The sequence below is a fragment of the Rhinoraja longicauda genome, chromosome 39 (genome assembly GCF_053455715.1).
Source record: "Rhinoraja longicauda isolate Sanriku21f chromosome 39, sRhiLon1.1, whole genome shotgun sequence".
NCBI lineage: Eukaryota > Metazoa > Chordata > Chondrichthyes > Rajiformes > Arhynchobatidae > Rhinoraja > Rhinoraja longicauda.
This window is the reverse complement of record NC_135991.1, coordinates 8,623,536-8,646,379: the sequence shown is the minus strand read 5'-3', so window position 1 is coordinate 8,646,379 and position 22,844 is coordinate 8,623,536. Positions and strand designations below refer to the sequence as shown.

The following is a 22,844-nucleotide window of genomic DNA, read 5'->3' as shown; positions in this document are numbered from 1 at the left end:
AATGAGTGGGTTAACGTGCGATCAGCGTTTGTCGGCACTGGGCCTGAACTCGCTGGAGTTTAGAATGATGAGCGGGAACTCATGGAAACACGGAATAGTGAAAGGCCTGGATAGAGTGGATGTGGAGAGGATGTTTCCAGTAATTTTTCCTGCATCTAGCCTGTCCAATCCCTTAAGAATGTCATATGTTTCTATAAGATCCCCTCTCATTCTTCTAAATTCCAGTGAATACAAGCCCAGTCGACCCATTCTTTGGGACCCATTCATGGCTGATCTATCTCTCCCTCCTAACCCCATTCTGCTGCCTTCTCCCCACAACCTACATTCACGGGTGGCTCAGCGGCAGAGACCCGGGTTCGATCCCGACTACGGGGGCTGTCCGTACGGAGTTTGTACGTGCTCCCTGTGACCTGTGTGCGCTTTCTCCGAGATCTTCGTTTTCTTCCCACACTCCAAAGACGGACAGGGAGGGCGTGCAGCTTAGGTTTACTAGGTTAATTCCCGGAATGGCGGGACTATCATATGTTGAAAGACTGGAGCGACTAGGCTTGTATGCACTGGAATTTAGAAGGATGAGAGGAGATTTTATCGAAACGTATAAGATTATTAAGGGGTTGGACACGTTAGAGGCAGGAAACATGTTCCCAATGTTGGGGGAGTCCAGAACAAGGGACCACAGTTTAAGAATAAGGGGTCGGCCATTTAGAACTGAGATGAGGAAAACCTTTTTCAGTCAGAGAGTTGTGAATCTGTGGAATTCTCTGCCTCAGAAGGCAGTGGAGGCCAATTCTCTGAATGCATTCAAGAGAGAGCTGGATAGAGCTCTTAAGGAAAGCGGAGTCAGGGGGTATGGGGAGAAGGCAGGAACGGGGTACTGATTGTGGATGATCAGCCATGATCACATTGAATGGCGGTGCTGGCTCGAAGGGCCGAATGCCTCCTCCTGCACCTATTGTCTATTGTTTGTAGGTTAATTGGCTTGGTGGAAGTGTAACTTGTCCCCAGTGTGTGTGGGATAGCGTTAGTGTTCGGGGATCGCCGGTCGCGGTGGGCTGAAGGGGCCTGTTTCCGCGCTGTATCTCTAAACTAAGACTAAACTAAGCCTCTGACACCTCCTGTCTCCCTCCTCCTCTCCACAGTCGACAGCGTCTCGGACAACAGCCTGACCTCTGCTGCCTGCTCCGAGTCCCAGGGGGGAGTGGTCTTCCCGGCGGTCCCGGAGCCCAGCCCGTGCGCGCCACAAGTCTCCTCGGGCTCCAGCGTGGAGTCCCACCACCCCTCGGCAGTCCTCCACCAGCCGCAGCAACAGCAGCAGCAAGCCGCCGCCAGCTACCAGCAAGCAATCGGGGTAAGCACTCAGTCCAGGACTCACATCTGGTGTCGGGGGGATTGGTTTGTACTGTAGGGTGGTAGAGCCGCTGCCTCACAGCGCCAGAGACCCGGGTTCAATCCTGACTACGGGTGCTGCCTGTACGCAGTTTGTACGTTCTCCCTGTGACTGCGTGGGTTTCCTTCGTCCGGGTGCTCCGGTTTCCTCCCACACTCCAAAGATGGGGAGACACTGTGACGCTGCGGTAGAGTTGCTATCTCACAGCGCCAGAGACCCGGGTTCAATCCTGACTACGGGTGCCGTCTGTACGGAGTTTATACGTTCTCCCCTTGACCGCGTGGGTTTTTCTCCAGGTGCTCCGGTTTCCTCCCACACTCCAAAGACGGGGCGACACTGTGGCGCAGCGGTAGAGTTGCTGCCTCTCAGCGCCAGTGACCCGGGTTCAATCCTGACAATGGGTGCTGTCTTTACGGAGTTTGTACGTTCTCCGCGTGACCGCGTGGGTTTTCTCCGGGTGCTCCGGTTTCCTCCCACACTCCAAAGACGGGGAGACGCCAAAGATACTAGAGGAGCAAGATAGACCACTCGACCCTAAAAACCGTAGTATGTCATGACGCCATTTTGGCAGGCAGAAACTTGTCGAAACATTTTAAAAGAAAAATAACAAAAAGCTGTGAATTGATAGATGAGATATATTCTGCATTTTAATGGTATCATCACACATACTGTTCCCCCAAAACACTGATTACACTGCGAGAGGCAGAGCGAACGGCGGGTTTTGCTTACTAAAATGGCTCCTTTAATAATAATAATAAGCATTTATTTTATTTAGCGCTTTACCAGGTGCTCAAAGCGCTTTACAAAAACAGTCATAACATAAAAACAAACAGACAAACTATCCTGACGGAGAAGCGGCGAACAAACAGCGCCAGCGTCATCTCACATCAGGGTCCGGCAGTAGACAACAAAAAGCACAGGACACACCGATACAATTTTAACACAAACAGCCATCACAGTGATTGCTCCTCACTGTGATGGAAGGCAAAGAAAAGTCATTTTCTTTGCGTGCTACACTTCAGTATAGGCGATTTCAATGGAGTGGTCCATCTTGTTCCTCTAGTATCTTTGGGCGACACTGTGGCGCAGCGGTAGAGTTGCTGCCTCTCAGCACCAGTGACCCGGGTTCAATCCTGACTACGGGTGCTGTCTTTACGGAGTTTGTACGTTCTCCGCGTGACCGCGTGGGTTTTTCTCCGGGTGCTCCGGTTTCCTCCCACACTCCAAAGATGGAGCGGCATGGTGGCGCAGCAGTAGAGTTGCTGCCTCACAGCACCAGTGACCCGGGTTCAATCCTGACTATGGGTGCTGTCTTTACGGAGTTTGTACGTTCTCCCTGTGACTGCGTGGGTTTTCTCCGGGTGCTCCGGTTTCCTCCCACACTCCAAAGATGGGGCGACACTGTGGCGCAGCGGTAGAGTTGGTACCTCAGCGCTAGAAACCCGGGTTCGATCCTGACTACGGGTGCTGTCTGTACGGAGTTTGCACGTTCTCCCCGTGACCGCGTGGGTTTTCTCCGGGTGCTCCGGTTTCCTCCCACACTCCAAAGACGTACAGATTTGTAGGTTAATTGGCTTGGTAAATGTAAAAATTGTCCCTAGTGGGTGTAGGATAGTGTTAATGCGCGGGGATCGCTGGTCGGCGCGGACCCGGTGGGCCAGAAGGGTGTGTTTCTGCGCTGTATCTCTAAACTAAACTAAACTAAACTAAAGGACAGGTAGCATCTCTGGATAGAAGGAACGGGTGACGTTTTGGGTCGAGACCCTTCTTCAGACTGAGTTACATAGGCCACATGTAGTAACAGAAGGTGTTTCTGTAAGGAGGCAGGGGAGGCGGGATGATGTGGTACAAAGTCTGGCAAGGCAGTGTGCTCCAAGTGAGTTCCTTTGCCCGACCCTATTCTGACGTATTGCGCGGTTTAACCCACAATTTCTCTCCATCTCCTCCAACGGTGCAAAGCGCTAACCCTTCACATTGTTGCAGACTCCGGCCCACCCCGTGGTGCCCGATCCTCAGCGGACAAGACAGGCGCAAGACACCTTGAGGTAAGGCCACCGTGTCCCGATTGAATTCTTCGAGACTCTGTCGGAGAACACAGAACAGCACAGCATAGGAACGGGCCCTTCGGCCCACAATGTCTGTGCCGAGCATGATGCCGTTAAACTGATCTCATCTGCCTGCACGCGATCCATCTATATACTAAAACTCTCGTTTGTTTGTTTGTTTGTTCCGGAACTACAGCCAAATCGGTACACGATAGCGCGACAATTGTAGGCCCACCTTACTCACCGTCGTCCCTTTGGTGCTAATGGAAGAAGTCTCATAGAAATCGGTGTTATATTTTTAAAGTTATTTACATTTTAAAGCTTAAATCTATCTCCTAGGGAGGGAGGGGGTTGAGGGGGATGGAGTGGAGGGGAGGGGGGGGGGAGAGAAGGAAGGGGGAGAGGAGAGGGTGCTGCACCAATGCAGGAGAGGTTTGGGCCTAACGGGTCCACTTGGTCTAGTATCCCTCTATTACCTGCCCTTCAATGTGCGTGTCTAAAAGCCCCTTAAACGCCACTGTTGTTTCTGCCTCCAACACTCCCAGGCACCCGCCATCTGTGTAAATTGTCCCTCGTGTGTCGGATAGAACTAGTTTAGTTTAGAGTTACAGCGCGGAAACAGGCCCTTCAGCCCACTGAGTCCGCGCCGACCAGCGATTCCCGCACACTAGCACCATCCTACTCACACACACTAGGGACAATTTACAATTTTACCGACGCCAATTAACCTACAAATTTGGAGAAAACCCACGCGATCACAGAGTTGCTGCCTCACAGCGCCAGAGACCCGGGTTCGATCCTGACTTCGGGTGCTGTCTACATGGAGTTTATACGCTCACCCTATGACCGCTTAGGTTTTCTCCAGGTGCTCCGGTTTCTTCTCACACTCCAGAGACGTACAGGGTTTGTACGTTAGATGACTTTGGTAAAATTGCCCAGAGAGTGTAGGATAGTGTTACTGTACTGGGTGATTGCTGTCGGCATGGACTCAGTGGGTCAAGGGGCTTGTTTGTCTTATGAATAAATATGAATAAATAAGTATAAAGTCTTATGAACTTCGAGCTGTACAGATGGAAACAGTCCCTTCAGCCCAACTTGTCCATGCCAACCAGGATGCCCCATCCACACTAGATCTCGGCACAGAAACATAGAAAATAGGTGCAGGAGTAGGCCATTCGGTCCTTCAAGCCAGCACCGCCATTCAATATGATCATGGCTGATCATCTAAAATCAGTACCCCGTTCTTGCTTTTTCCCCATTTTCCTTGATTCTTGCTATTGAGGGCGTGCAGCGGAGGTTTACTAGGTTAATTCCCGGAATGGCGGGACTGTCGTATGTTGAAAGACTGGAGCGACTAGGCTTGTATACACTGGAATTTAGAAGGATGAGAGGAGATCTTATCGAAACGTATAAGATTATTAAGGGGTTGGACACGTTCGAGGCAGGAAACATGTTCCCAATGTTGGGGGTGTCCAGAACAAGGGGCCACAGTTAAAGAATAAGGGGCAGGCCATTTAGAACTGAGATGAGGAAGAACTTTTTCAGTCAGAGAGTTGTGAATCTGTGGAATTCTCTGCCACAGAGGACAATTCTCTGAATGCATTCAAGAGAGAGCTAGATAGAGCTCTTAAGGATAACGGAGTCAGGGGGTATGGGGAGAAGGCAGGAACAGGGTACTGATTGAGAATGATCAGCCATGATCACATTGAATGGTGGTGCTGGCTCGAAGGGCCGAATGGCCTCCTCCTGCACCTATTGTCTATTGTAACTCTCTCTTGAATACATCCAGTGAATGAATTGGCCTCCACTGCCTTCTGTGGCAGAGAATTCCACATATTCACAACTCTGGATGAAAACGTTTTTCCTTATCTCAGTCCTAAATGGCCGACCCCTTATTCTTAAACTCTGTGGCCCCTGGTTCTGGACTCCCCCAACATGGGGACAATTTTTCCTGCATCTAGACTGTCCAATCCCATAAGAATTTTATGTTTCTCCAAGATTCCCTCTCATCCTTCTAAATTTTAGTGAATATAAGCCCAGTCGATCCATTCATTCATCATAGTGTAAGAAAATAACTGCAGATGCTGGTACAAATCGACGGTATTTATTCACAAAATGCTGAAGTAACTCAGCAGGTCGGGCAGCATCCTGGGAGAGAAGGAATGGGTGATGTTTCGGATCGAGACCCTTCTTCAGACTGATGTCAGGGGGGCGGGACAAAGGAAGGATATAGGTGGAGACAGGAAGATAGAGGGAGATCTGGGAAGGGGGAGGGGAAGAGAGGGACAGATGAACTATCTAAAGTTGGAGAAGTCAAAGTTGGAGAAGTCAATGCAAGCTGCCCAGGCGAAATATGAGGTGCTGTTCCTCCAATTTCCGGTGGGCCTCACTATGGCACTGGAGGAGGCCCATGACAGCCTCATTCATCATATGTCAGTCCCGCCATCCCGGGGATTAACCTGGTGAACCTACGTTGCACGCCCTCAATAGCAAGAATGCCCTTCCTCAAATTAGGGGACTAAAACTGCACACAGTACTCCAGGTGCTGTCTCACCAGGGCCCTGTACAACTGCAGTACGACCTCCTTGGTTTCTCGGTTGGCGTGGGCAGGACGGGCCGAAGGGCCTGCTTCCGTGCTGTGTCCGCGTCTGCCTGAACCTTCCCGGCAGCGAGCGCGCTGACCCAGCGGACGCCGTGACCCACGGAGTGGTTTTTGCTGCTTTTCCTAGCGGGACTCTCGACGCGGCCAAGGAAGCCTCCAACGGCAGTGAGCTGGGCAACGGGAAGCCAGAGAAGCCGCTGAAGCCCCAGCCGCGGAGAGCCTCCAACGCCCGCGAGCGGCCGGACAAACCCACCAAGTTCCAGCTGACTGTCCTGCAGGTAATTCATGCCACACACACCGACCCACCAGCCAAAACATTACGACCACTGACAGGCGAAGTGAATAACATTGGTTATCTTGTTACAACAGACAATAGGTGCAGGAGTAGGCCATTCGGCCCTTCGAGCCTGTACGCACCGCCATTCAATGTGATCATGGCTGACATTCTCAATCAGTACCCCGTTCCTGCTTTCTCCCCATACCCCCTGACTCAGCTATCATTAAGAGCTCTATCTAGCTCTCTCTTGAATGTATTCAGAGAATTGGCCTCCACTGCCCTCTGAGGCAGAGAATTCCACAGATTCACAACTCTGACTAAAAAAGTTTTTCCTCATCTCTGTTCTAAATGGCCTACCCCTTATTCTTAAACTGTGGCCCCTGGTTCTGGACTCCCCCAACATTGGGAACATGTTTCCTGCCTCTAACATGTCCAACCCCTTAATAATCTTATACGTTTCGATAAGATCCCCTCTCATCCTTCTAAATGGGTGGGATATATGAGGCATCAAGTGAACAGTCAGCTCTTGAAGTTGACGTGTTGGATGCAGCAGAAATGGGCAGGAGTAAAGACCTGAGTGACTTTGACAAGGGCCAAATTGTTGTGGCCAGACGGGGTCAGAGCATCTCTGAAATGGCAAGGCTTGTGGGGTGCTCCCGGTCAGCAGTGGTGAGTACCGACCGACAGTGGTCCGAGGAGGGACAAACCACAAACCGGCAACAGGCAGGGTGTTGGGCGCCCAAGGCTCATCGATGCGCGAGGGGCAACGGAGGCTATCCCGTCTGGTCCGAACCGACAGAAGGTCGACTGTGGCACAAGTCACAGAAAATGTTAATGGTGGTCACGGGAGAGGAATGTGTCACAATACACAGTGCATCGCGCCCTGCTGCGTATGGGGCTGCACAAGGAGGACCAACAGCATATTAGGCAGGTGGGCGTAATGTTTTGGCCATCAGGTCATAATGTTTTGGCTGGTCGGTGCAGATGTGTTGGAAGGAACCGCAGATGCTGGTTCACACCGAAGACAGGGGTCACAGAGGGGGGAGGTGGACCTGAAGAGGAGGTTGCAGAGACTACGAGGGGTGAGTGAGGAGGGTTGGAGGGAGGGAGGGCAGAGGGGGGAAGGAGAGGAGAGAGGGAGGGGGGGAGAGAGGTAAGGTGAGAAGGAATGGTTGAGTGGGTTTGACGGCACTTTTAGAAAGGAGGTGAGGAGGAACGTCTTTAGTCATAGGGTGGTGAATCTGTGGAACTCATTGCCACAGAGGGCTGTGGAGGCCACGTCAGTGGATTATTTTAAGGCAGAGATAGACAAATTCTTGCTTAGAACGGGTGTCGAGGGTTAAGGGGAGAAGGCATGAGAATGGGGTTAGGAGGCAGGGATCAGCCATGATTGAATGGCGGAGTGCTCGATGGGCTGAATGGCCTAATTCTCCTCCGATAACTTGTGAACTTGTGAACACTTGGCCTGTACTCGCTGGAGTTTGGACTGATGAGAGGGGACCTCATTGAAACTTGAACCGATTAGTGAAATAGAGTGGATATGGGGAGGATGTTTCCACTAGTGGGAGAGTCTTGGAGCAGAGGGCATAGCCTAAGAATTAAAGGAGGTTATTTTAAGGAGATGAGGAGGATTTTCTTAGTCAGAGGAGCCAGAGGAGGTTTACGAGAATGATCCGTGCTGAATGAATGAATACGTTTATTGGCCAAGTATGTGCAGATATAAAGAATGTGCCTTGGTGCTCCGCTCACAAATGACAACACAAACATACAGTTAACATAGAAACATAGAAAATAGGTGCAGGAGTAGGCCATTCGGTCCTTCGAGCCTGTACGCACCGCCATTCAATATGATCATGGCTGATCATCCAACTCAGTATCCCGTACCTGCCTTCACTCCATACCCCCTGATCCCTTTAGCCACAAGGGCCACATCGAACTCCCTCTTAAATATAGCCAATGAACTGGCCTCAACTACCTTCTGTGGCAGAGAATTCCACAGATTCACCACCCTCTGTGTGAAAAAAAACGTTCTCATCTCGGTCCTAAAAGACTTCCCCCTTATCCTTAAACTGCGACCCCTTGTTCTGGACTTCCCCAACATCGGGAACAATCTTCCCGCATCTAGCCTGTTCAACCCCTTAAGAATTTTGTAGGTTTCTATAACATCCCCCCTCAATCTTCTAAATTCCAGCGAGTACAAGCCGAGTCTATCCAGTCTTTCTTCATATGAAAGTCCTGCCATCCCAGGACAATTAAGAATAAAGCATAAACACATCAAAACAATAAGGATACAACATTAGGGTCTAAACATGTGGGTGAAAATAAACCAGAGCAAAAAAGAGACTACAAACTTTGGTTATTGAGTAGAACTATCACCCGTGGAAAGAAGTTGTTTTTGTGTCCGGCTGTGGCTGCTTTGACAGTCCGGAGTCGCCTTCCAGAGGGAAGTGCTTCAAAGAGTTGGTGGCCAGGGTGAGAGGGGTCAGAGATGATCTTGCCCGCTCGCTTCCTGGCCCTTGCGGTGTACGGTTCGTCACTGGGGGGGGGGGGGGGGGGGGGGGGGGAGGTTGCAGCCAACAAGCTGTTGGGAAGGTTCCCGTGACTGTGATCCTTTCCTTCCCCAACAGGTGTCCAGCGCCGGAGACAACCTGGTGGAGTGCCAACTGGAGACGCACAACAACAAGATGGTGATCTTCAAGTTCGACGTGGACGGAGATGACCCTGAAGACATCGCCGTTTACATGGTGAGTCCGCGCTCCTGAGTGCCCCCGGTCGCTGGCTCTGCGATCGCCTGGTGCCCGGGAGGGGAGGTGGACCAGTCACTGCCAGGGGCTACCCTCGCTCCTGAAGGGAGGGTCAAGTCTTGGGGGTGGTGTGAGGCTCCAACCTATCGCTGTCAATGTGCAACCCCTCCCCCCGTCCAATCCTTTTACTGTGCCCAAAAGGATGTAAAGTGCTGGAGTAACTCAGCGGGTCAGGCAGCATCTCTAGAGAACGTGGACAGGTACAAAGTGCTGGAGTTACTCAGCGGGTCGGGCAGCATCTCTGTGGAGAATGTGGACAGGTACAAAGTGCTGGAGTAACTCAGCGGGTCAGGCAGCATCTCTGTGGAGAACGTGGACAGGTACAAAGTGCTGGAGTAACTCAGCGGGTCAGCCAGCATCTCTGGAGAACGTGGACAGGTACAAAGTGCTGGAGTAACTCAGCGGGTCAGGCAGCATCTCTGGAGAACGTGGACAGGTACAAAGTGCTGGAGTAACTCAGCGGGTCAGCCAGCATCTCTGGAGAACGTGGACAGGTACAAAGTGCTGGAGTAACTCAGCGGGTCAGGCAGCATCTCTGTGGAGAACGTGGACAGGTACAAAGTGCTGGAGTAACTCAGCGGGTCAGGCAGCATCTCTGTGGAGAACGTGGACAGGTAAAAAGTGCTGGAGTAACTCAGCGGGTCGGGCAGCATCTCTGTGGAGAACGTGGACAGGTACAAAGTGCTGGAGCAACTCAGCATTTGGTCCATATCCCTCCAAACCCGTCCTATTCATGTACCTGTCCAACTGTTTCTTAAACGTTGGGATAGTCCCAGCCTCAACTACCTCCACCGGCAGCTCGTTCCATACACCCACCACCCTCTGTGTGGAAAAGTTACCCCTCAGATTCCTATTAAATCTCTCTCTCTCCCCCCTCCCCCCACCTTAAACCTATGTCCTCTGGTCCTCGATTCACCTACTCTGTGCAAGAGACTGTGCGTCCACCCGATCTATTCCCCTTCGTTTTCAACGGGTCTTCCACGCCGGGCCCCTCTATGTTCTCGCGCCCCCCCCCCCCCCACGCCGGGTGATGGGACTCTGGGGTCCGTTGACCGGCTTCATTCACCCTTCGTCTCGCAGGTGGAAAACAACTTCATGCTGGAGGGCCAGAAGCTGAAATTCATCGAGGAGATGAGGGCCATCATCGCGGACTCGCTGGAGATCCTGCGGAATTCCTCGGAGGCCGACCGCGGGACGGATATCGCTCCTCATCACCCGCTGACCAGCACCGGCCCGCCTGACATCAGCCTGGTAACCCCCCCATTCCCCCCCCCCAACCCCATCGGGATTCGTGCCTTAGTTTGGATGTGCCTGGATAGAATGGATGTGGAGAGGTTGTTTCCGCTGGTGGGAGAGTCTAGGACCAGAGGGCACAGCCTCAGAATTAAAGGACTTTCCTTTAGGATGGACATAGAAACATAGGAGGAGGCCATTTGGCCCTTCGAGCCTGTACGCACCGCCATTCATTGTGATCATGGCTGATCATCAATCAGTAACCCGTGCCTGCCTGCTCCCCATATCCCTTGATTCGACTAGCCCCTAGAGCTCTATCTAACTCTCTTTTAAATTCATCCATTTGACCGTCGCACCCTGTGGCGGAGGGAGAAAGGATTGACCGTCGCACCCCATGGAGGAGGGGGAAAGGGTTGACCGTCGCACCCCGTGGAGGAGGGGAAAGAGTTGACCGTCGCACCCCGTGGCGGAGGAGGAAAGGGTTGACCGTCGCACCCCGTGGAGGAGGGGGAAAGGGTTGACCGTCGCACCCCGTGGCGGAGTGGGAAAGGGTTGACCGTCGCACCCCGTGGCGGAGGGGGAAAGTGTTGACCGTCGCACCCCGTGGAGGAGGGGGAAAGGGTTGACCGTCGCACCCCGTGGCGGAGGGGGAAAGGGTTGACCGTCGCACCCCGTGGCGGAGGGGGAAAGGGTTGACCGTCGCGCCCGTGACGGAGGGAGTAGTGGATAGGGCGAAGCGTTTGACTGTTTGGCCGAGAGGGAGGTCATGTTGGGCCTGAGAGAAGAGGCTTGATTCTGGCTGTGGGTTTTGAGTGTTAATCTTGGCTTTTCTGTGGGTTTTAGCACCTAGGTGCAGAGCAGTTCCAGATGAACCAAGTTCTCACGCAGACGTGCGGTGAGTACCGTGTGATTTAGTCTGCGTGGTATCTCTCACCGTCTCACCTCCCACTAGGGGTGCCAACTATCTCACTCCCAAATACGGGACAAGGTGACGTCACCACCATGTGCCCCATGTCACCTCACCCAGCCAGCGGCCACGTGCTCCCGCTCCACCAACGGCGGCCGCCCGGGCCGGGTGGCGGGTTGCTACGCAACCTCCGTTAGGCAGCACCTGGGTCTACAGTGTCCGGACCTACAGCGTCCGGGCCTACAGCGTCCGGCCTACAGCATCCCCCGGGCCTAATACGGGACAAGGGCGGTCCCGTACGGGACAAACCAATTTAGCCCAAAATACAGGATGTCCCGGCTAATACGGGACAGTTGGCCACCCGACCTCTCACCCACCGCCCTGTCCACCGGGTGCCGTTGCCCTCCTGGTTCCATCTACCTATGCTCCACACCATTCACCTGGTCACCTCCCCCTTCATCTCTTCCTTAATGGCTCCCCTTATCCCCTTTTTATCACTTCCGGCAGCCCGCCCTCCACAGCCTCCAACCTTATCGTTCCCCAGCCCCACATGGCCCGGTTTTACCTTCTCCCCAAAATCCATAAACTGAACTGTCCTGGCAGACCCATTGTGTCGGAAGGAACTGCCAATACTGCTTTAAACCGAAGATAGACACAAAAACCTGGAGTAACTCAGCGGGGCAGGCAGCATCTCTGGCGAGAAGGAATGGGTGTCGTTTCGGGTCGAGACCCTTCTTCAGAAGAACTTCTGACGGGTCTCGATCTGAAACCGCCTGTCCCCGCTGAGTTACTCCAGCTTTTTGTGTGTATTCCCAGAGCTCTAAGCTTCTCTTTGCCCTTCAGGTGAGGCTGTCCAGAACTCCTCGTTCGTAGGAAGATGGAGGTTCTTCATCAACCAGAAGGTCAAGCCACACGAGGCAGAGGGACGGAACGACCAGCAGCTCTGCTCCGAAGCCGGTAAGGACTCCCCGATCTTCGGCGTTGTTGTCAAATAGCTCCGAGATAGGGCGGCATGGTGGCGCAGCGGTAGAGTTGCTGCCTTACAGCGAATGCAGCGCCGGAGACCCGGGTTCCATCCCGACTACGGGTGCCGTCTGTACAGAGTTTGTACGTTCTCCCCGTGACCTGCGTGGGTTTTCTCCGAGATCTTCGGTTTCCTCCCACACTCCAAAGACGTGCAGGTTTGTAGGCTAATTGGCTGGGCAAATGTAAAAATTGTCCCCAGTGGGTGTAGGATAGTGTTAGTGTGCGGGGATCGCTGGTCGGCGCGGACTTGGTGGGCCGAAAGGGCCTGTTTCTGCGCTGTATCTCTAAACTAAAAAAAAACGAATCGAAATACAGCATTGTAAACTGGCCAGAACAGTGTTGGTCACATAGGAAGCATTGCAGGAAAAATGTTCCCCATGTTGGGGGAGTCCAGAACCAGGGGGTCACAGTTTAAGAATAAAGAATAAATTAAACTTAAAAATGTGGATAACTTTAAAACTATAACACCGATTTCAATGGAACTTCTTCCATTAGCACCAAAGGGACGACGGTGAGTAAGGTGGGCCTAGAATTGTCGCGCTATCTGGTACCATTCAGGAACAGGAGTTAGAGGCAGGAAACATGTTCCCAATGTTGGGGGAGTCCAGAACCAGGGGCCACAGTTTAAGAATAAGGGGTCGGCCATTTAGAACGGTGATGAGGAAAAACTTTTTCAGTCGGAGAGTTGTGAATCTGTGGAATTCTCTGCCTCAGAAGGCAGTGGAGGCCAATTCTCTGGATGCAATCGTGAATAACGGGATCGGCTTGACTCGAGCGGCACGGTGGCGCAGCGGTATATGCCCCAACTGCACTAGTCCCACCTGCCTGCATTTGGCCCATCTATATTACTAAAACTCTCGTTTGTTTGTTTGATTGTTATAGACAATAGACAATAGGTGCAGGAGGAGGCCATTCGGCCCTTCGAGCCTGTACGCACCGCCATTCAATGTGATCATGGCTGATCATTCTCCATCAGTACCCCGTTCCTGCCTTCTCCCCATACCCCCTGACTCCGCTATCCTTAAGAGCTCTATCTAGCTCTCTCTTGAAAGCATCCAACGAACTGGCCTCCACTGCCTTCTGAGGCAGAGAATTCCACACCTTCACCACTCTCTGACTGAAAAGGATCTTCCTCATCTCCGTTCTAAATGGCCTACCCCTTATTCTTAAACTGTGGCCCCTTGTTCTGGACTCCCCCAACATTGGGAACATGTTTCCTGCCTCTAATGTGTCCAATCCCCTAATTATCTTATATGTTTCAATAAGATCCCTCCTCATCCTTCTAAATTCCAGTGCATACAAGCCTAATTGCTCCAGCCTTTCAACATACGACAGTCCCGCCATTCCGGGAATTAACCTAGTGAACCTACGCTGCACGCCCTCAATAGCAAGAATATCCTTCCTCGAATTTGGAGACCAAAACTGCACACAGTACTCCAGGTGCGGTCTCACTAGGGCCCTGTACAACTGCAGAAGGACCTCTTTGCTCCTATACTCAACTCCTCTTGTTATGAAGGCCAACATTCCATTGGCTTTCTTCACTGCCTGCTGTACCTGCATGCTTCCTTTCAGTGACTGATGGACTAGGACACCCAGATCTCGTTGTACGTCCCCTTTTCCTAACTTGACACCATTCAGATAATAATCTGCCTTCCTGTTCTTTCCACCAAAGTGAATAACCTCGCACTTATCTACATTAAACTGCATCTGCCATGTATCCGCCCACTCACACAACCTGTCCAAGTCAATTTGGGCCAGTCAGCAGCAACTCTTGCCTGAAGAAACTCTTGCCTAAGCTGGGAAGAAACTCCCTGAATCTGGAGGTGCGTGTTTTCACACTTCTGTTCCTCTTGCCTGATGGGAGAGGGGAGAAGAGGGAGTGACCGGGGTGAGACTGGTCCTTGATTAGTGCGGGTGTCAGGGGTTATGAGGAGAAGGCAGGAGAATGGGGTTGAGAGGGAGAGATAGACCAGCCATGATTGAATGGCGGAGTGGACTCGATGGGCCGAATGGCCTAATTCTGCTCCCGTCACTGGTGAACATGAACAGGCGTCTGCAGTTCCTCTTAATAAACTTTAACGGAAGTCTCCTCTTTCCACCACCACAGATGTGGGAAATAAAAGCCAAGAGACGATCCATCTGACCACGTCCAACTCCCTGGAAGATTTGAAGCAGATCCCGCTGGACAGCTCGGTGCCCGGGGCAGCGTTCCCCGAGATTCCGGACATTCCCGATGTTCCCGGGGACCTGACTCCCCGCAGCTCCTCCTCCTCCACCTCCTCCTCGACGTCATCCTCCTCCGCCACGTCCTCCAGCGGTGAAGACTGCGGCTCAGCGACTCCTCGCTCTCCGCCGTGCACCCCCGCTCGCCGGGCCGCCCCGGCCCCGGCCCCAGAGCAGGCTGGCCCCCAGGAGCTAGGGCCCGAGGGGCAGCCCTCCTCCATGCCCGAGTCGGACGGCGAGGGCCCGCCCAAGGTGGACTTCGCGGACAACCGCATCAAGACCCTGGATGAGAAGCTGCGCACCCTCCTGTACCAGGAGCACGGCGGGCAGCCCGGGGGCACCGAGGCCCCCGACCCGTCCTCACCAGAACGCTGCCTCGAGTCACCCACCCCTGCCTCGGCTGCCTGCTCCTCCACCGGGCTGGCCGGCACGGTGAGTCCCCTCGCACCGCGCGTCCCCTCCACCCCCGCATCGGCTGCAGCTCCTCCACTGGGCTGGCCGGCACAGTGAGTCCCCCCGCACCGCGCGTCCCCTCCACCCCCGCATCGGCTGCAACTCCTCCACCGGGCTGGCCGGCATGGTGAGTCCCCACGCACCGCGCGTCCCCTCCACCCCGCATCGCTCGGCTGCAGCTCCTCCACCGGGCTGGGCGGCACGGAGAGTCCCCCCGCACCGCGCGTCCCCTCCACCCCCGCATCGGCTGCAGCTCCTCCACCGGGCTCGCCGGCACCGCGCGTCCCCCCCGCACCGACCCGTCCCCTCCACCCCCTCCTCGGCTGCAGCTCCTCCACTGGTCTGGCCGGCACGGTGAGTCCCCCCGCATCGCGAGTGTCCTCCACCCCCGCATCGGCTGCAGCTCCTCCACCGGGCTGGCCGGCACGGTTAGTCCCCCCCGCACCGACCAGTCCCCTCCTCCCCCGCCTCGGCTGCAGCTCCTCCACCGGGCTGGCCGGCACGGTTAGTCCCCCCGCACCAACCCGCACCGCACCGTCCTCCCCTCCCGTCCTCTCCCTCCCTTCCCGTCTTCTCTCCAGTCCTCTCCCTCCCCTCCCCTCCTCTCCCTCCCCCTCCTCTCCCTCCCCTCCCCTCCTCTCCCTCCCCTCCCCTCCTCCCTTCCCGTCTTTTCCCGTCCTCTCCCCTCCCGTCCTCCCTCCCCTCCCGTCCTTTTCCTTCCCGTCATCTCCCTCCCCTCCCCTCCCCTCACCCTCCCCTCTCCCCCCATCCCCTCCCACCCTCTCCTCCCCTCCTGCCCTTTCTGCACAGAGACTGTGGCTGAAGGGGCCGGTCGGTCACTGCATTGCGATGTTCCATCTCCCTCTTGTTTTTCTCAGCAATCCCCTCAGCAGCTGGAGAAGAGCATCTCGGAGCCCTCAGAGCCCGGGTCCCAGATGCCGCAGCCTGTGGTGGGAGTCACCTCACACCAGACGGGAGGTGGGTATCACTGCCTCTCCCATCCTCGCCTTCCACACCAGCACAAATCAGTTCACTTCAGCTCAGTTTAGTTTATTGTCCCGTGTACCGAAGTACAGTGAAAAGCTTGTAGTTGCGTGCTAACCAGCCAGCAGAAAGAGAACACATGATTACAATCGAGCCGTCCACAGTATACAGACACATGTTATAGGAATAATGTTCAGTGCAAGATAAAGCCAGCAAAGTCCGATCACGGATAGTCCAAGAGTCACCAAAAAGGTAGACAGTAGTTCAGCACTGTTGTGGTAGGACGGTTCAGTTGCCTAATAACAGCCGGGAAGAAACTGCCCCTGAATCTGGAGGTGTGCGTTTCCACACTTCTGTACCTCTTGCCCCGATGGGAGAGGGGAGGAGAGGGAGTGACTGGGGTGAGACTGGTCCTTGATGATGCTGCTGGCCTTGCCGAGACAGCGTGAGGTGTAGATGGAGGCGATGGAAGGGAGGTCGGTTTGCGTGATGGTCTGGGCTGACAATAGACAATAGACAATAGGTGCAGGAGGAGGCCATTCGGCCCTTCGAGCCAGCACCACCATTCAATATGATCATGGCTGATCATTCTCAATCAGTACCCCGTTCCTGCCTTCTCCCCATATTGGGAACATGTTTCCTGCCTCTAACGTGTCCAACCCCTTAATAATCTTATACGTTTCGATAAGATCTCCTCTCATCCTTCTAAATTCCAGTGTATACAAGCCTAGTATGACAGTCCCGCCATTCCGGGAATTAACCTAGTAACTAGCCTACAAACCCGCACGTCTTTGGAGCATGGGAGGAAACCGGAGCGCCCGGAGAAAACCCACGCAGGTCACGGGGAGAATGTGCAAACTCCGTACAGACTAGGTCAGCATTGAACCCGGGTTTCTGCTGCTATGAGGCAGCAACTCTACCGCTGCGCCACTATGTGTGTGGAATTTGGACGTGGTCAAAGGGGTAGCCTCCGATTGTGTTCCGAGCCCCCGCTAACCTGTGCTTTTCACTGTGTGTGTGCGTGTCTGTGTGCGTTTGTCTGTGTGTGCTTGCGTTTGCACGTGTGTGTCTGCGTGCGTGTGTGCACATGTGTGTGTCTGCACGGTTGTATGTGTGCGTATGTGCATGCGTGCGTGTGTGTGTGCATGTGTGTGTCTGCACATTTGCATGTGCGTGTGTGTGTCTGCGTGTGTGTCTGCATCTGTATGCGTGTGTGTGTGCGTGTGTGTGCCTGTGTGTGTGCCTCATGTGTGTGTCTGCGTGTGTGTATGCGTGTGTGTGTCTGCGTGTGTGTGTCTGCGTGTGTGTGCGTGTCTTGCGTGCGTGTGCATGTCTGCGTGTGTGTGTGCGTATCTGCGTGTGTGTGTGTGTGCATGTCTGCGTGTGTGTGCCTGCGTGTGTGTGCCTGCGTGTGTGCGTGTGTGTGTCTGCGTGTGTGTGCCTGCGCGTGTGTGTGTCTGCGTGTGTGCATGCGTGCGTGTGCCTGCGTGTGTGTCTGCGTCTGTGTGTGTGTGTGCACGTGTGTGTCTGTGATCCCCGACAGCTGGCGACAGTCAGACCACTCACGGAGGCAAGGACGCCGCTCGGATGGAGCAGGGCGGAGCGGTGGGAGTCTTCCTCAACGACATGTCCCCCGTGCGAGTCCAGGCCGGGCGATTCCAGGTACGGGTGGGGCAGGAGACAGGGAGGGGGGGGGGGGGGTGGGAGAGGGGGGCATGAAGCCTCTGTCCTTGTGGGGTTAGCAGGGGAGAGGGAGGCGGGTGGGAGACAGTGTTACCATGCCTCTGTTGGGGAAAGAGTGTTACCATGCCTCTGTTGGTGGATTCAAGGGGAGGGGGTGGAGCAGGGGAGGAGGGAGGGGGGGGAGAGAATGTGTGCCGCGATGCCTCCTACCTTGTAGCAGAGCAACGCGGAGATACGGGGCGGAGGGAGGGGGAGAGAGAGTGGGGAGTGAAGACGGGGTGGGGAGGGAGGGGGGGAGAGAGGGTGTTATGACACCTCTGTTCGGTAGGGTTAAGAGAGAGGGGTGAGGCAGGGGAGAAGGGGGGGGGGAGAGAGAGATGCCTCTGCTCTAGTGCTGCCAGTAACGCGGGGATATAGAGAGGGGGAGAGAGAGAGAGAGAGAGAGAGAGAGTGGGGGATCGCAATGCCTGCATCCTTATGGGGTTAAAGGGGAGGAGGAGGGAGGGGGCAGAGGGGAGGGTGATGGAAACGGGGTGGGAGAGAGAATGCATCACTCTGTTGAGGAGAGGGGTGTGGGTGCTTCACCTACCCCTTCCCTTCCCCCTTACTCCCCTCCTCCTTCCTCCCCTCCCCCTTCCTCCCCTCCCCCTTCCTCCCCTTCCTCTTCTCCTCCCCTTCCCCCTCACTTCCACCCTCCCTCCCCTCCCCCTTGCCCTTCCTCCCCGTCCATTTCCTCCTCCTACCTCTCTCTCCACCCCGTCCACTTTCCCACCTCCTCCAGGTCAACAGAGGAGGGTGGGGGTCGGCTGGGGGGGTGGGGGTGGGGGTCGGTGTGGGGGGGTGGGGGAGCGGTTGAACGGTGGGAGGTTGGGGATGGGCGGAATAGCTGTGAGAGCTGGAGTGACGTATAATTATCTCTTCCCCCCCCAGATCTCGTCCGCGTCCCCCCACCCCGAGTGTGCCGTGCCCGCCGGCCGAGCCCGTGGCCACCGGAGAGGGGGGTCCGACGCAGCCCCACGACCCCAAGGACGAGCCGCCGCCCCTCCCCCCGTCCGAGACCACCCCGCCCGGCCCCTCTTTCCCCCTCCCCCCCCGGGCTGGTACCAGGAGGAGCCGCACCAGCCCAGCACCGAGAGCGAGGGACCCCCCCTCCCCACCCAGCACCCACTCCCCACCCAACACCCCCTCCACGCCCAACACCCTCTCCACGCCCAGTACCCACTCCACGCCCAGTACCCACTCCATGCCCAGTACCCCCTACCCACCCAGCACCCCCTCACCGCCCAGCACCCCCTCACCGCCCAGCACCCCCCTCCCCGCCCAGCACCCCCTCCCCACCCAGCACCCCCTCCCCACCCAGCACCCCCTCCCCACCCAGCACCCCCCTCCCCACCCAGCACCCCCTCCTCACCCAGCACCCCCCTCCCCGCCCAGCACCCCCTCCCCACCCAGCACCCCCTCCCCACCAGCACCCCCTCCTCACCCAGTACTCCCTACCCACCCAGCACCCCCTCCCCACCCAGTACTCCCTACCCACCCAGCACCCCCTCACCGCCCAGCACCCCCTCACCGCCCAGCACCCCCTCACCACCCAGCACCCACTCCCCGCTCAGCACCCAGTCACCGCCCAGCACCCACACCCCGCCAGCACCCCCTACCCACCCAGCACCCCCTCACCGCCCAGCACCCCCTACCCACCCAGCACCACCCCCTCACCACCCAGCACCCCCTCACCGCCCAGCACCCACTCCCCGCCCAGCACCCACTCACCGCCCAGCACCCCCCTACCCACCCAGCACCCCCTCACCGCCCAGCACCCACTCCCCCGCCCAGCACCCACTCCCCGCCCAGCACCCCCTCACCGCCCAGCACCCCCTACCCACCCAGCACCCCCTCACCACCCAGCACCCCCTCACCGCCCAGCACCCACTCACCGCCCAGCACCCACTCCCCGCCCAGCACCCCCTCACCGCCCAGCACCCCCCTCACCACCCAGCACTCACTCCCCGCCCAGCACCCACTCCCCGCCCAGCACCCACTCACCGCCCAGCACCCCTACCCACCCAGCACCTCCTCACCGCCCAGCACCCCCTCACCGCCCAGCACCCCCTCCACGCCCAGCACCCCCTCACCGCCCAGCACCCACTCCCCACCCAGCACCCATTCCCCGCCCAGCACCCCCTCACCGCCCAGCACCCACTCCCCACCCAGCACCCATTCCCCGCCCAGCACCCCCTCACCGCCCAGCACCCACTCCCCACCCAGCACCCCCTCTGCCACTCCCCGACCTCACCCATGAGCGGCGACGATGAGTCTGAGGTGGAGGACGAGGACCTGAAGAGGGAACTGCAGAGGCTCCGCGAGAAGTGAGTGACGGAGGGAGGAGGGGGAGGGGGAGAGGGAGGAGAGGGAGGGAGGGGAGGGGAGGGAGGGGAGGGAGGGGCTGAGGGAGGGAGAGACGGGAGGAGAGGGGGAAGGGAACTGCAGAGACTCCGCGAGAAGGGAGGGAGGGAGGGGAGGCGGGGGGGAAAGGGAGGGAGACAGGAGGGAGGGAGAGGGAGGGGGAGGGTTTCGGTAGAGGGAGGAGAGAGTGGAGGAGGGGGGGAGGAGAGGGGGAGAGAGAGAGAGGTGGGGGGAAGAGGGAGGGGGAGCTGCAGAGACTCTGCGAGAATTGAGAGTGACGGAGGGGGAAGGGGAGAAGGGGGGAGGGAGGGAGGGGAGGAGGGAGAGTGGGTGAAGAGGGAGGGAGGGACGGAGGGGGAGGGAGCTGCAGAAACTCCGCGAGAATTGAGAGACTGAGGGGGAGGGAAGGAGGGAGAGAGGGGAAGTAGGGGAGGGAGGAAGGAGGGAGGGAGGGAGGTGGAGGGAGGAGGAAGGAGGGAGGGAGGGAGGGACGGATTGGAGGGAGGGAGGGAGGTGCAGCTCATCAGTCTACTCCGCCATTCAATCACGGCTGATCTATCTTTCCCTCATGGATGGGTGACTTTCTTTTTTTGAGTTTAGTTTATTTTTGGTCACGTGCACTGAGGTACAGTGAGAAGCTTTTGTTGCGTGCTAAACCCAGCCAGTTGCAAGAGTATCGATGATTATAGTCGAGCTGGTCCACAGTATACATGATAAATGGAATAACGTGAATAACGTTTAGGGCTAGGTAAAGCCAGTAAAGTCCGATCAATGGGGTAGTTAGTAGTTCAGCATGTAAGCAGGAACTGCAGATGCTTGTTTAAACCGAAGATCGACACATAGAAACATCCTCTCCTCTCCTCTCCTCTCCTCTCCTCTCCCCTCCCCTCTCCTTTTTAGATTTTTTAGATTTAGAGATGCAGCGCGGAAACAGGCCCTTCGGCCCACCGGGTCTGCGCCGCCCAGCGATCCCCGCGCATTAACACTATCCTACACCCACTAGGGACAATTTTCACATTTGCCCAGCCAATTAACCTACAACTCTCCTCCCATCCCCTCTCCTCTCCTCTCCTCTCCTCTCCTCTCCTCTCCCCTCCTCTCCTCTCCTCTCCTCTCCTCTCCTCTCCTCTCCTCTCCTCTCCTCTCCTCCCCTCTCCTCTCCTCTCCTAGAAACATAGAAAATAGGTGCAGGAGTAGGCCATTTGGCCCTACGAACCTGTACGCACCGCCATTCAATATGATCATGGCTGATCATCCAACTCAGTATCCCGTACCTGCCTTCTCTCCATACCCCCTGATCCCTTTAGCCACAAGGGCCACATCTAACTCCCTCTTAAATATAGCCAATGAACTGGCCTCAACGACCTTCTGTGGCAGAGAATTCCACAGATTCACCACTCTCTGTGTGAAGAAATGTTTTCTCACAAAGCTGGAGTAACTCAGCGGGACAGGCAGCATCTCTGGAGAGAAGGAACGGGTGACGTTTCAGGTCGAGACCCTTCTTCAGAATCCCGTACCTCAGCACTGCTCTCTGGTTATGGTAGGATGGTTCTGTTGCCTGATCATTGCTTAAAACCCCGTGACACTTTTAAAATGAGTTTCAGTTTATTTATTGTCACGTGTACCGAGGTACCGTGAAAAGCTTTTTTGTTGCGTGCTAACCAGACAGGGGCAAGACAATACGATTACAATCGAGCCGTCCACAGATACAGATCGGCGCAGCGTTAGAGTTGCTGCCTCACAGCGCCAGTAGATCCCGGTTCGATCCCGACTACAGGTGCTGTCATATTATATCATATCATATACATACAGCCGGAAACAGGCCCTTTCGGCCCTCCAAGTCCGTGCCGCCCAGCGATCCCCGTATATTAACACTATCCGACACCCACTAGGGACAATTTTCACATTTACCCAGCCAATTAACCTACATACCTGTACGTCTTTGGAGTGTGGGAGGAAACCGAAGATCTCGGAGAAAACCCACGCAGGTCACGGGGAGAACGTACAAACTCCTTACAGTGCAGCGCCCGTAGTCAGGATCGAACCTGAGTCTCCGGCGCTGCATTCGCTGTAAAGCAGCAACTCTACCGCCACGCCACCGTGTGTAGAGCAGTATTAATGTGTGGGGATCGCTGGTCGGCACGGACCCGGTGGGCCGAAGGGCCTGTTTCCGCGCTGTATCTCTAAACTAAACAAAAACCTAAAACATGATTAAGAGAATAAGGCGAATAACGTTTGGTGCAAGATCGAGCCAGTAAAGTCCGATCAAAGATCAAATGGGATAGATAGTAGCTCACGACTGCTCTCTAGTTGAGGTACAATGGTTCAGATGCCTGAAGATTGACACCAAAATGCTGGAGTAACTCAGCGGGACAGGCAGCATCTCTGGAGAGTGACGTTTCGGGTGAGACCCTTCTTCAGACTCTGTTTCCTGATTCTCGCTTAAAACGGTGATACGTATTAATCGTGAATAACGGGATCGGCTTGACTCGAGCGGCACGGTGGCGCAGCGGTAGAGTTGCTGCCTTACAGTGAATGCAGCGCCGGAGACCCGGGTTCCATCCCGACTACGGGTGCTGTCTGTACGGAGTTTGTACGTTCTCCCCGTGACCTGCGTGGGTTTTCTCCGAGATCTTCGGTTTCCCCCCACACTCCAAAGACGTGCAGGTTTGTAGGTTAATTGGCTGGGTAAATGTAAAAATTGTCCCTAGTGGGTGTAGGATAGTGTTAATGTGGATAAATGTGAGGTTATCCACTTTGGTGGAAAGAACAGGAAGGCAGATTATTATCTGAATGGTGTCAAGTTAGGAAAAGGGG

General features: G+C 55.6%; 1 protein-coding gene across 1 annotated transcript in view; it reads left to right on the top strand.

Annotated features, from left to right (window-relative positions):
- Nucleotides 1–22,844, top strand: part of LOC144611187 (serine/threonine-protein kinase WNK3-like) — a 91,472-nt gene that overhangs the window by 56,046 nt on the left and 12,582 nt on the right. The window contains exons 9-19 of the mRNA XM_078430239.1: nucleotides 1,140–1,348; nucleotides 3,371–3,432; nucleotides 6,162–6,312; nucleotides 8,939–9,055; nucleotides 10,196–10,366; nucleotides 11,192–11,243; nucleotides 12,099–12,212; nucleotides 14,389–14,936; nucleotides 15,836–15,935; nucleotides 17,485–17,603; nucleotides 18,555–19,020. Coding sequence (XP_078286365.1) covers nucleotides 1,140–1,348; nucleotides 3,371–3,432; nucleotides 6,162–6,312; nucleotides 8,939–9,055; nucleotides 10,196–10,366; nucleotides 11,192–11,243; nucleotides 12,099–12,212; nucleotides 14,389–14,936; nucleotides 15,836–15,935; nucleotides 17,485–17,603; nucleotides 18,555–19,020 — 2,109 coding nt within the window. The remainder of the gene's footprint in view (nucleotides 1–1,139; nucleotides 1,349–3,370; nucleotides 3,433–6,161; nucleotides 6,313–8,938; nucleotides 9,056–10,195; nucleotides 10,367–11,191; nucleotides 11,244–12,098; nucleotides 12,213–14,388; nucleotides 14,937–15,835; nucleotides 15,936–17,484; nucleotides 17,604–18,554; nucleotides 19,021–22,844) is intronic.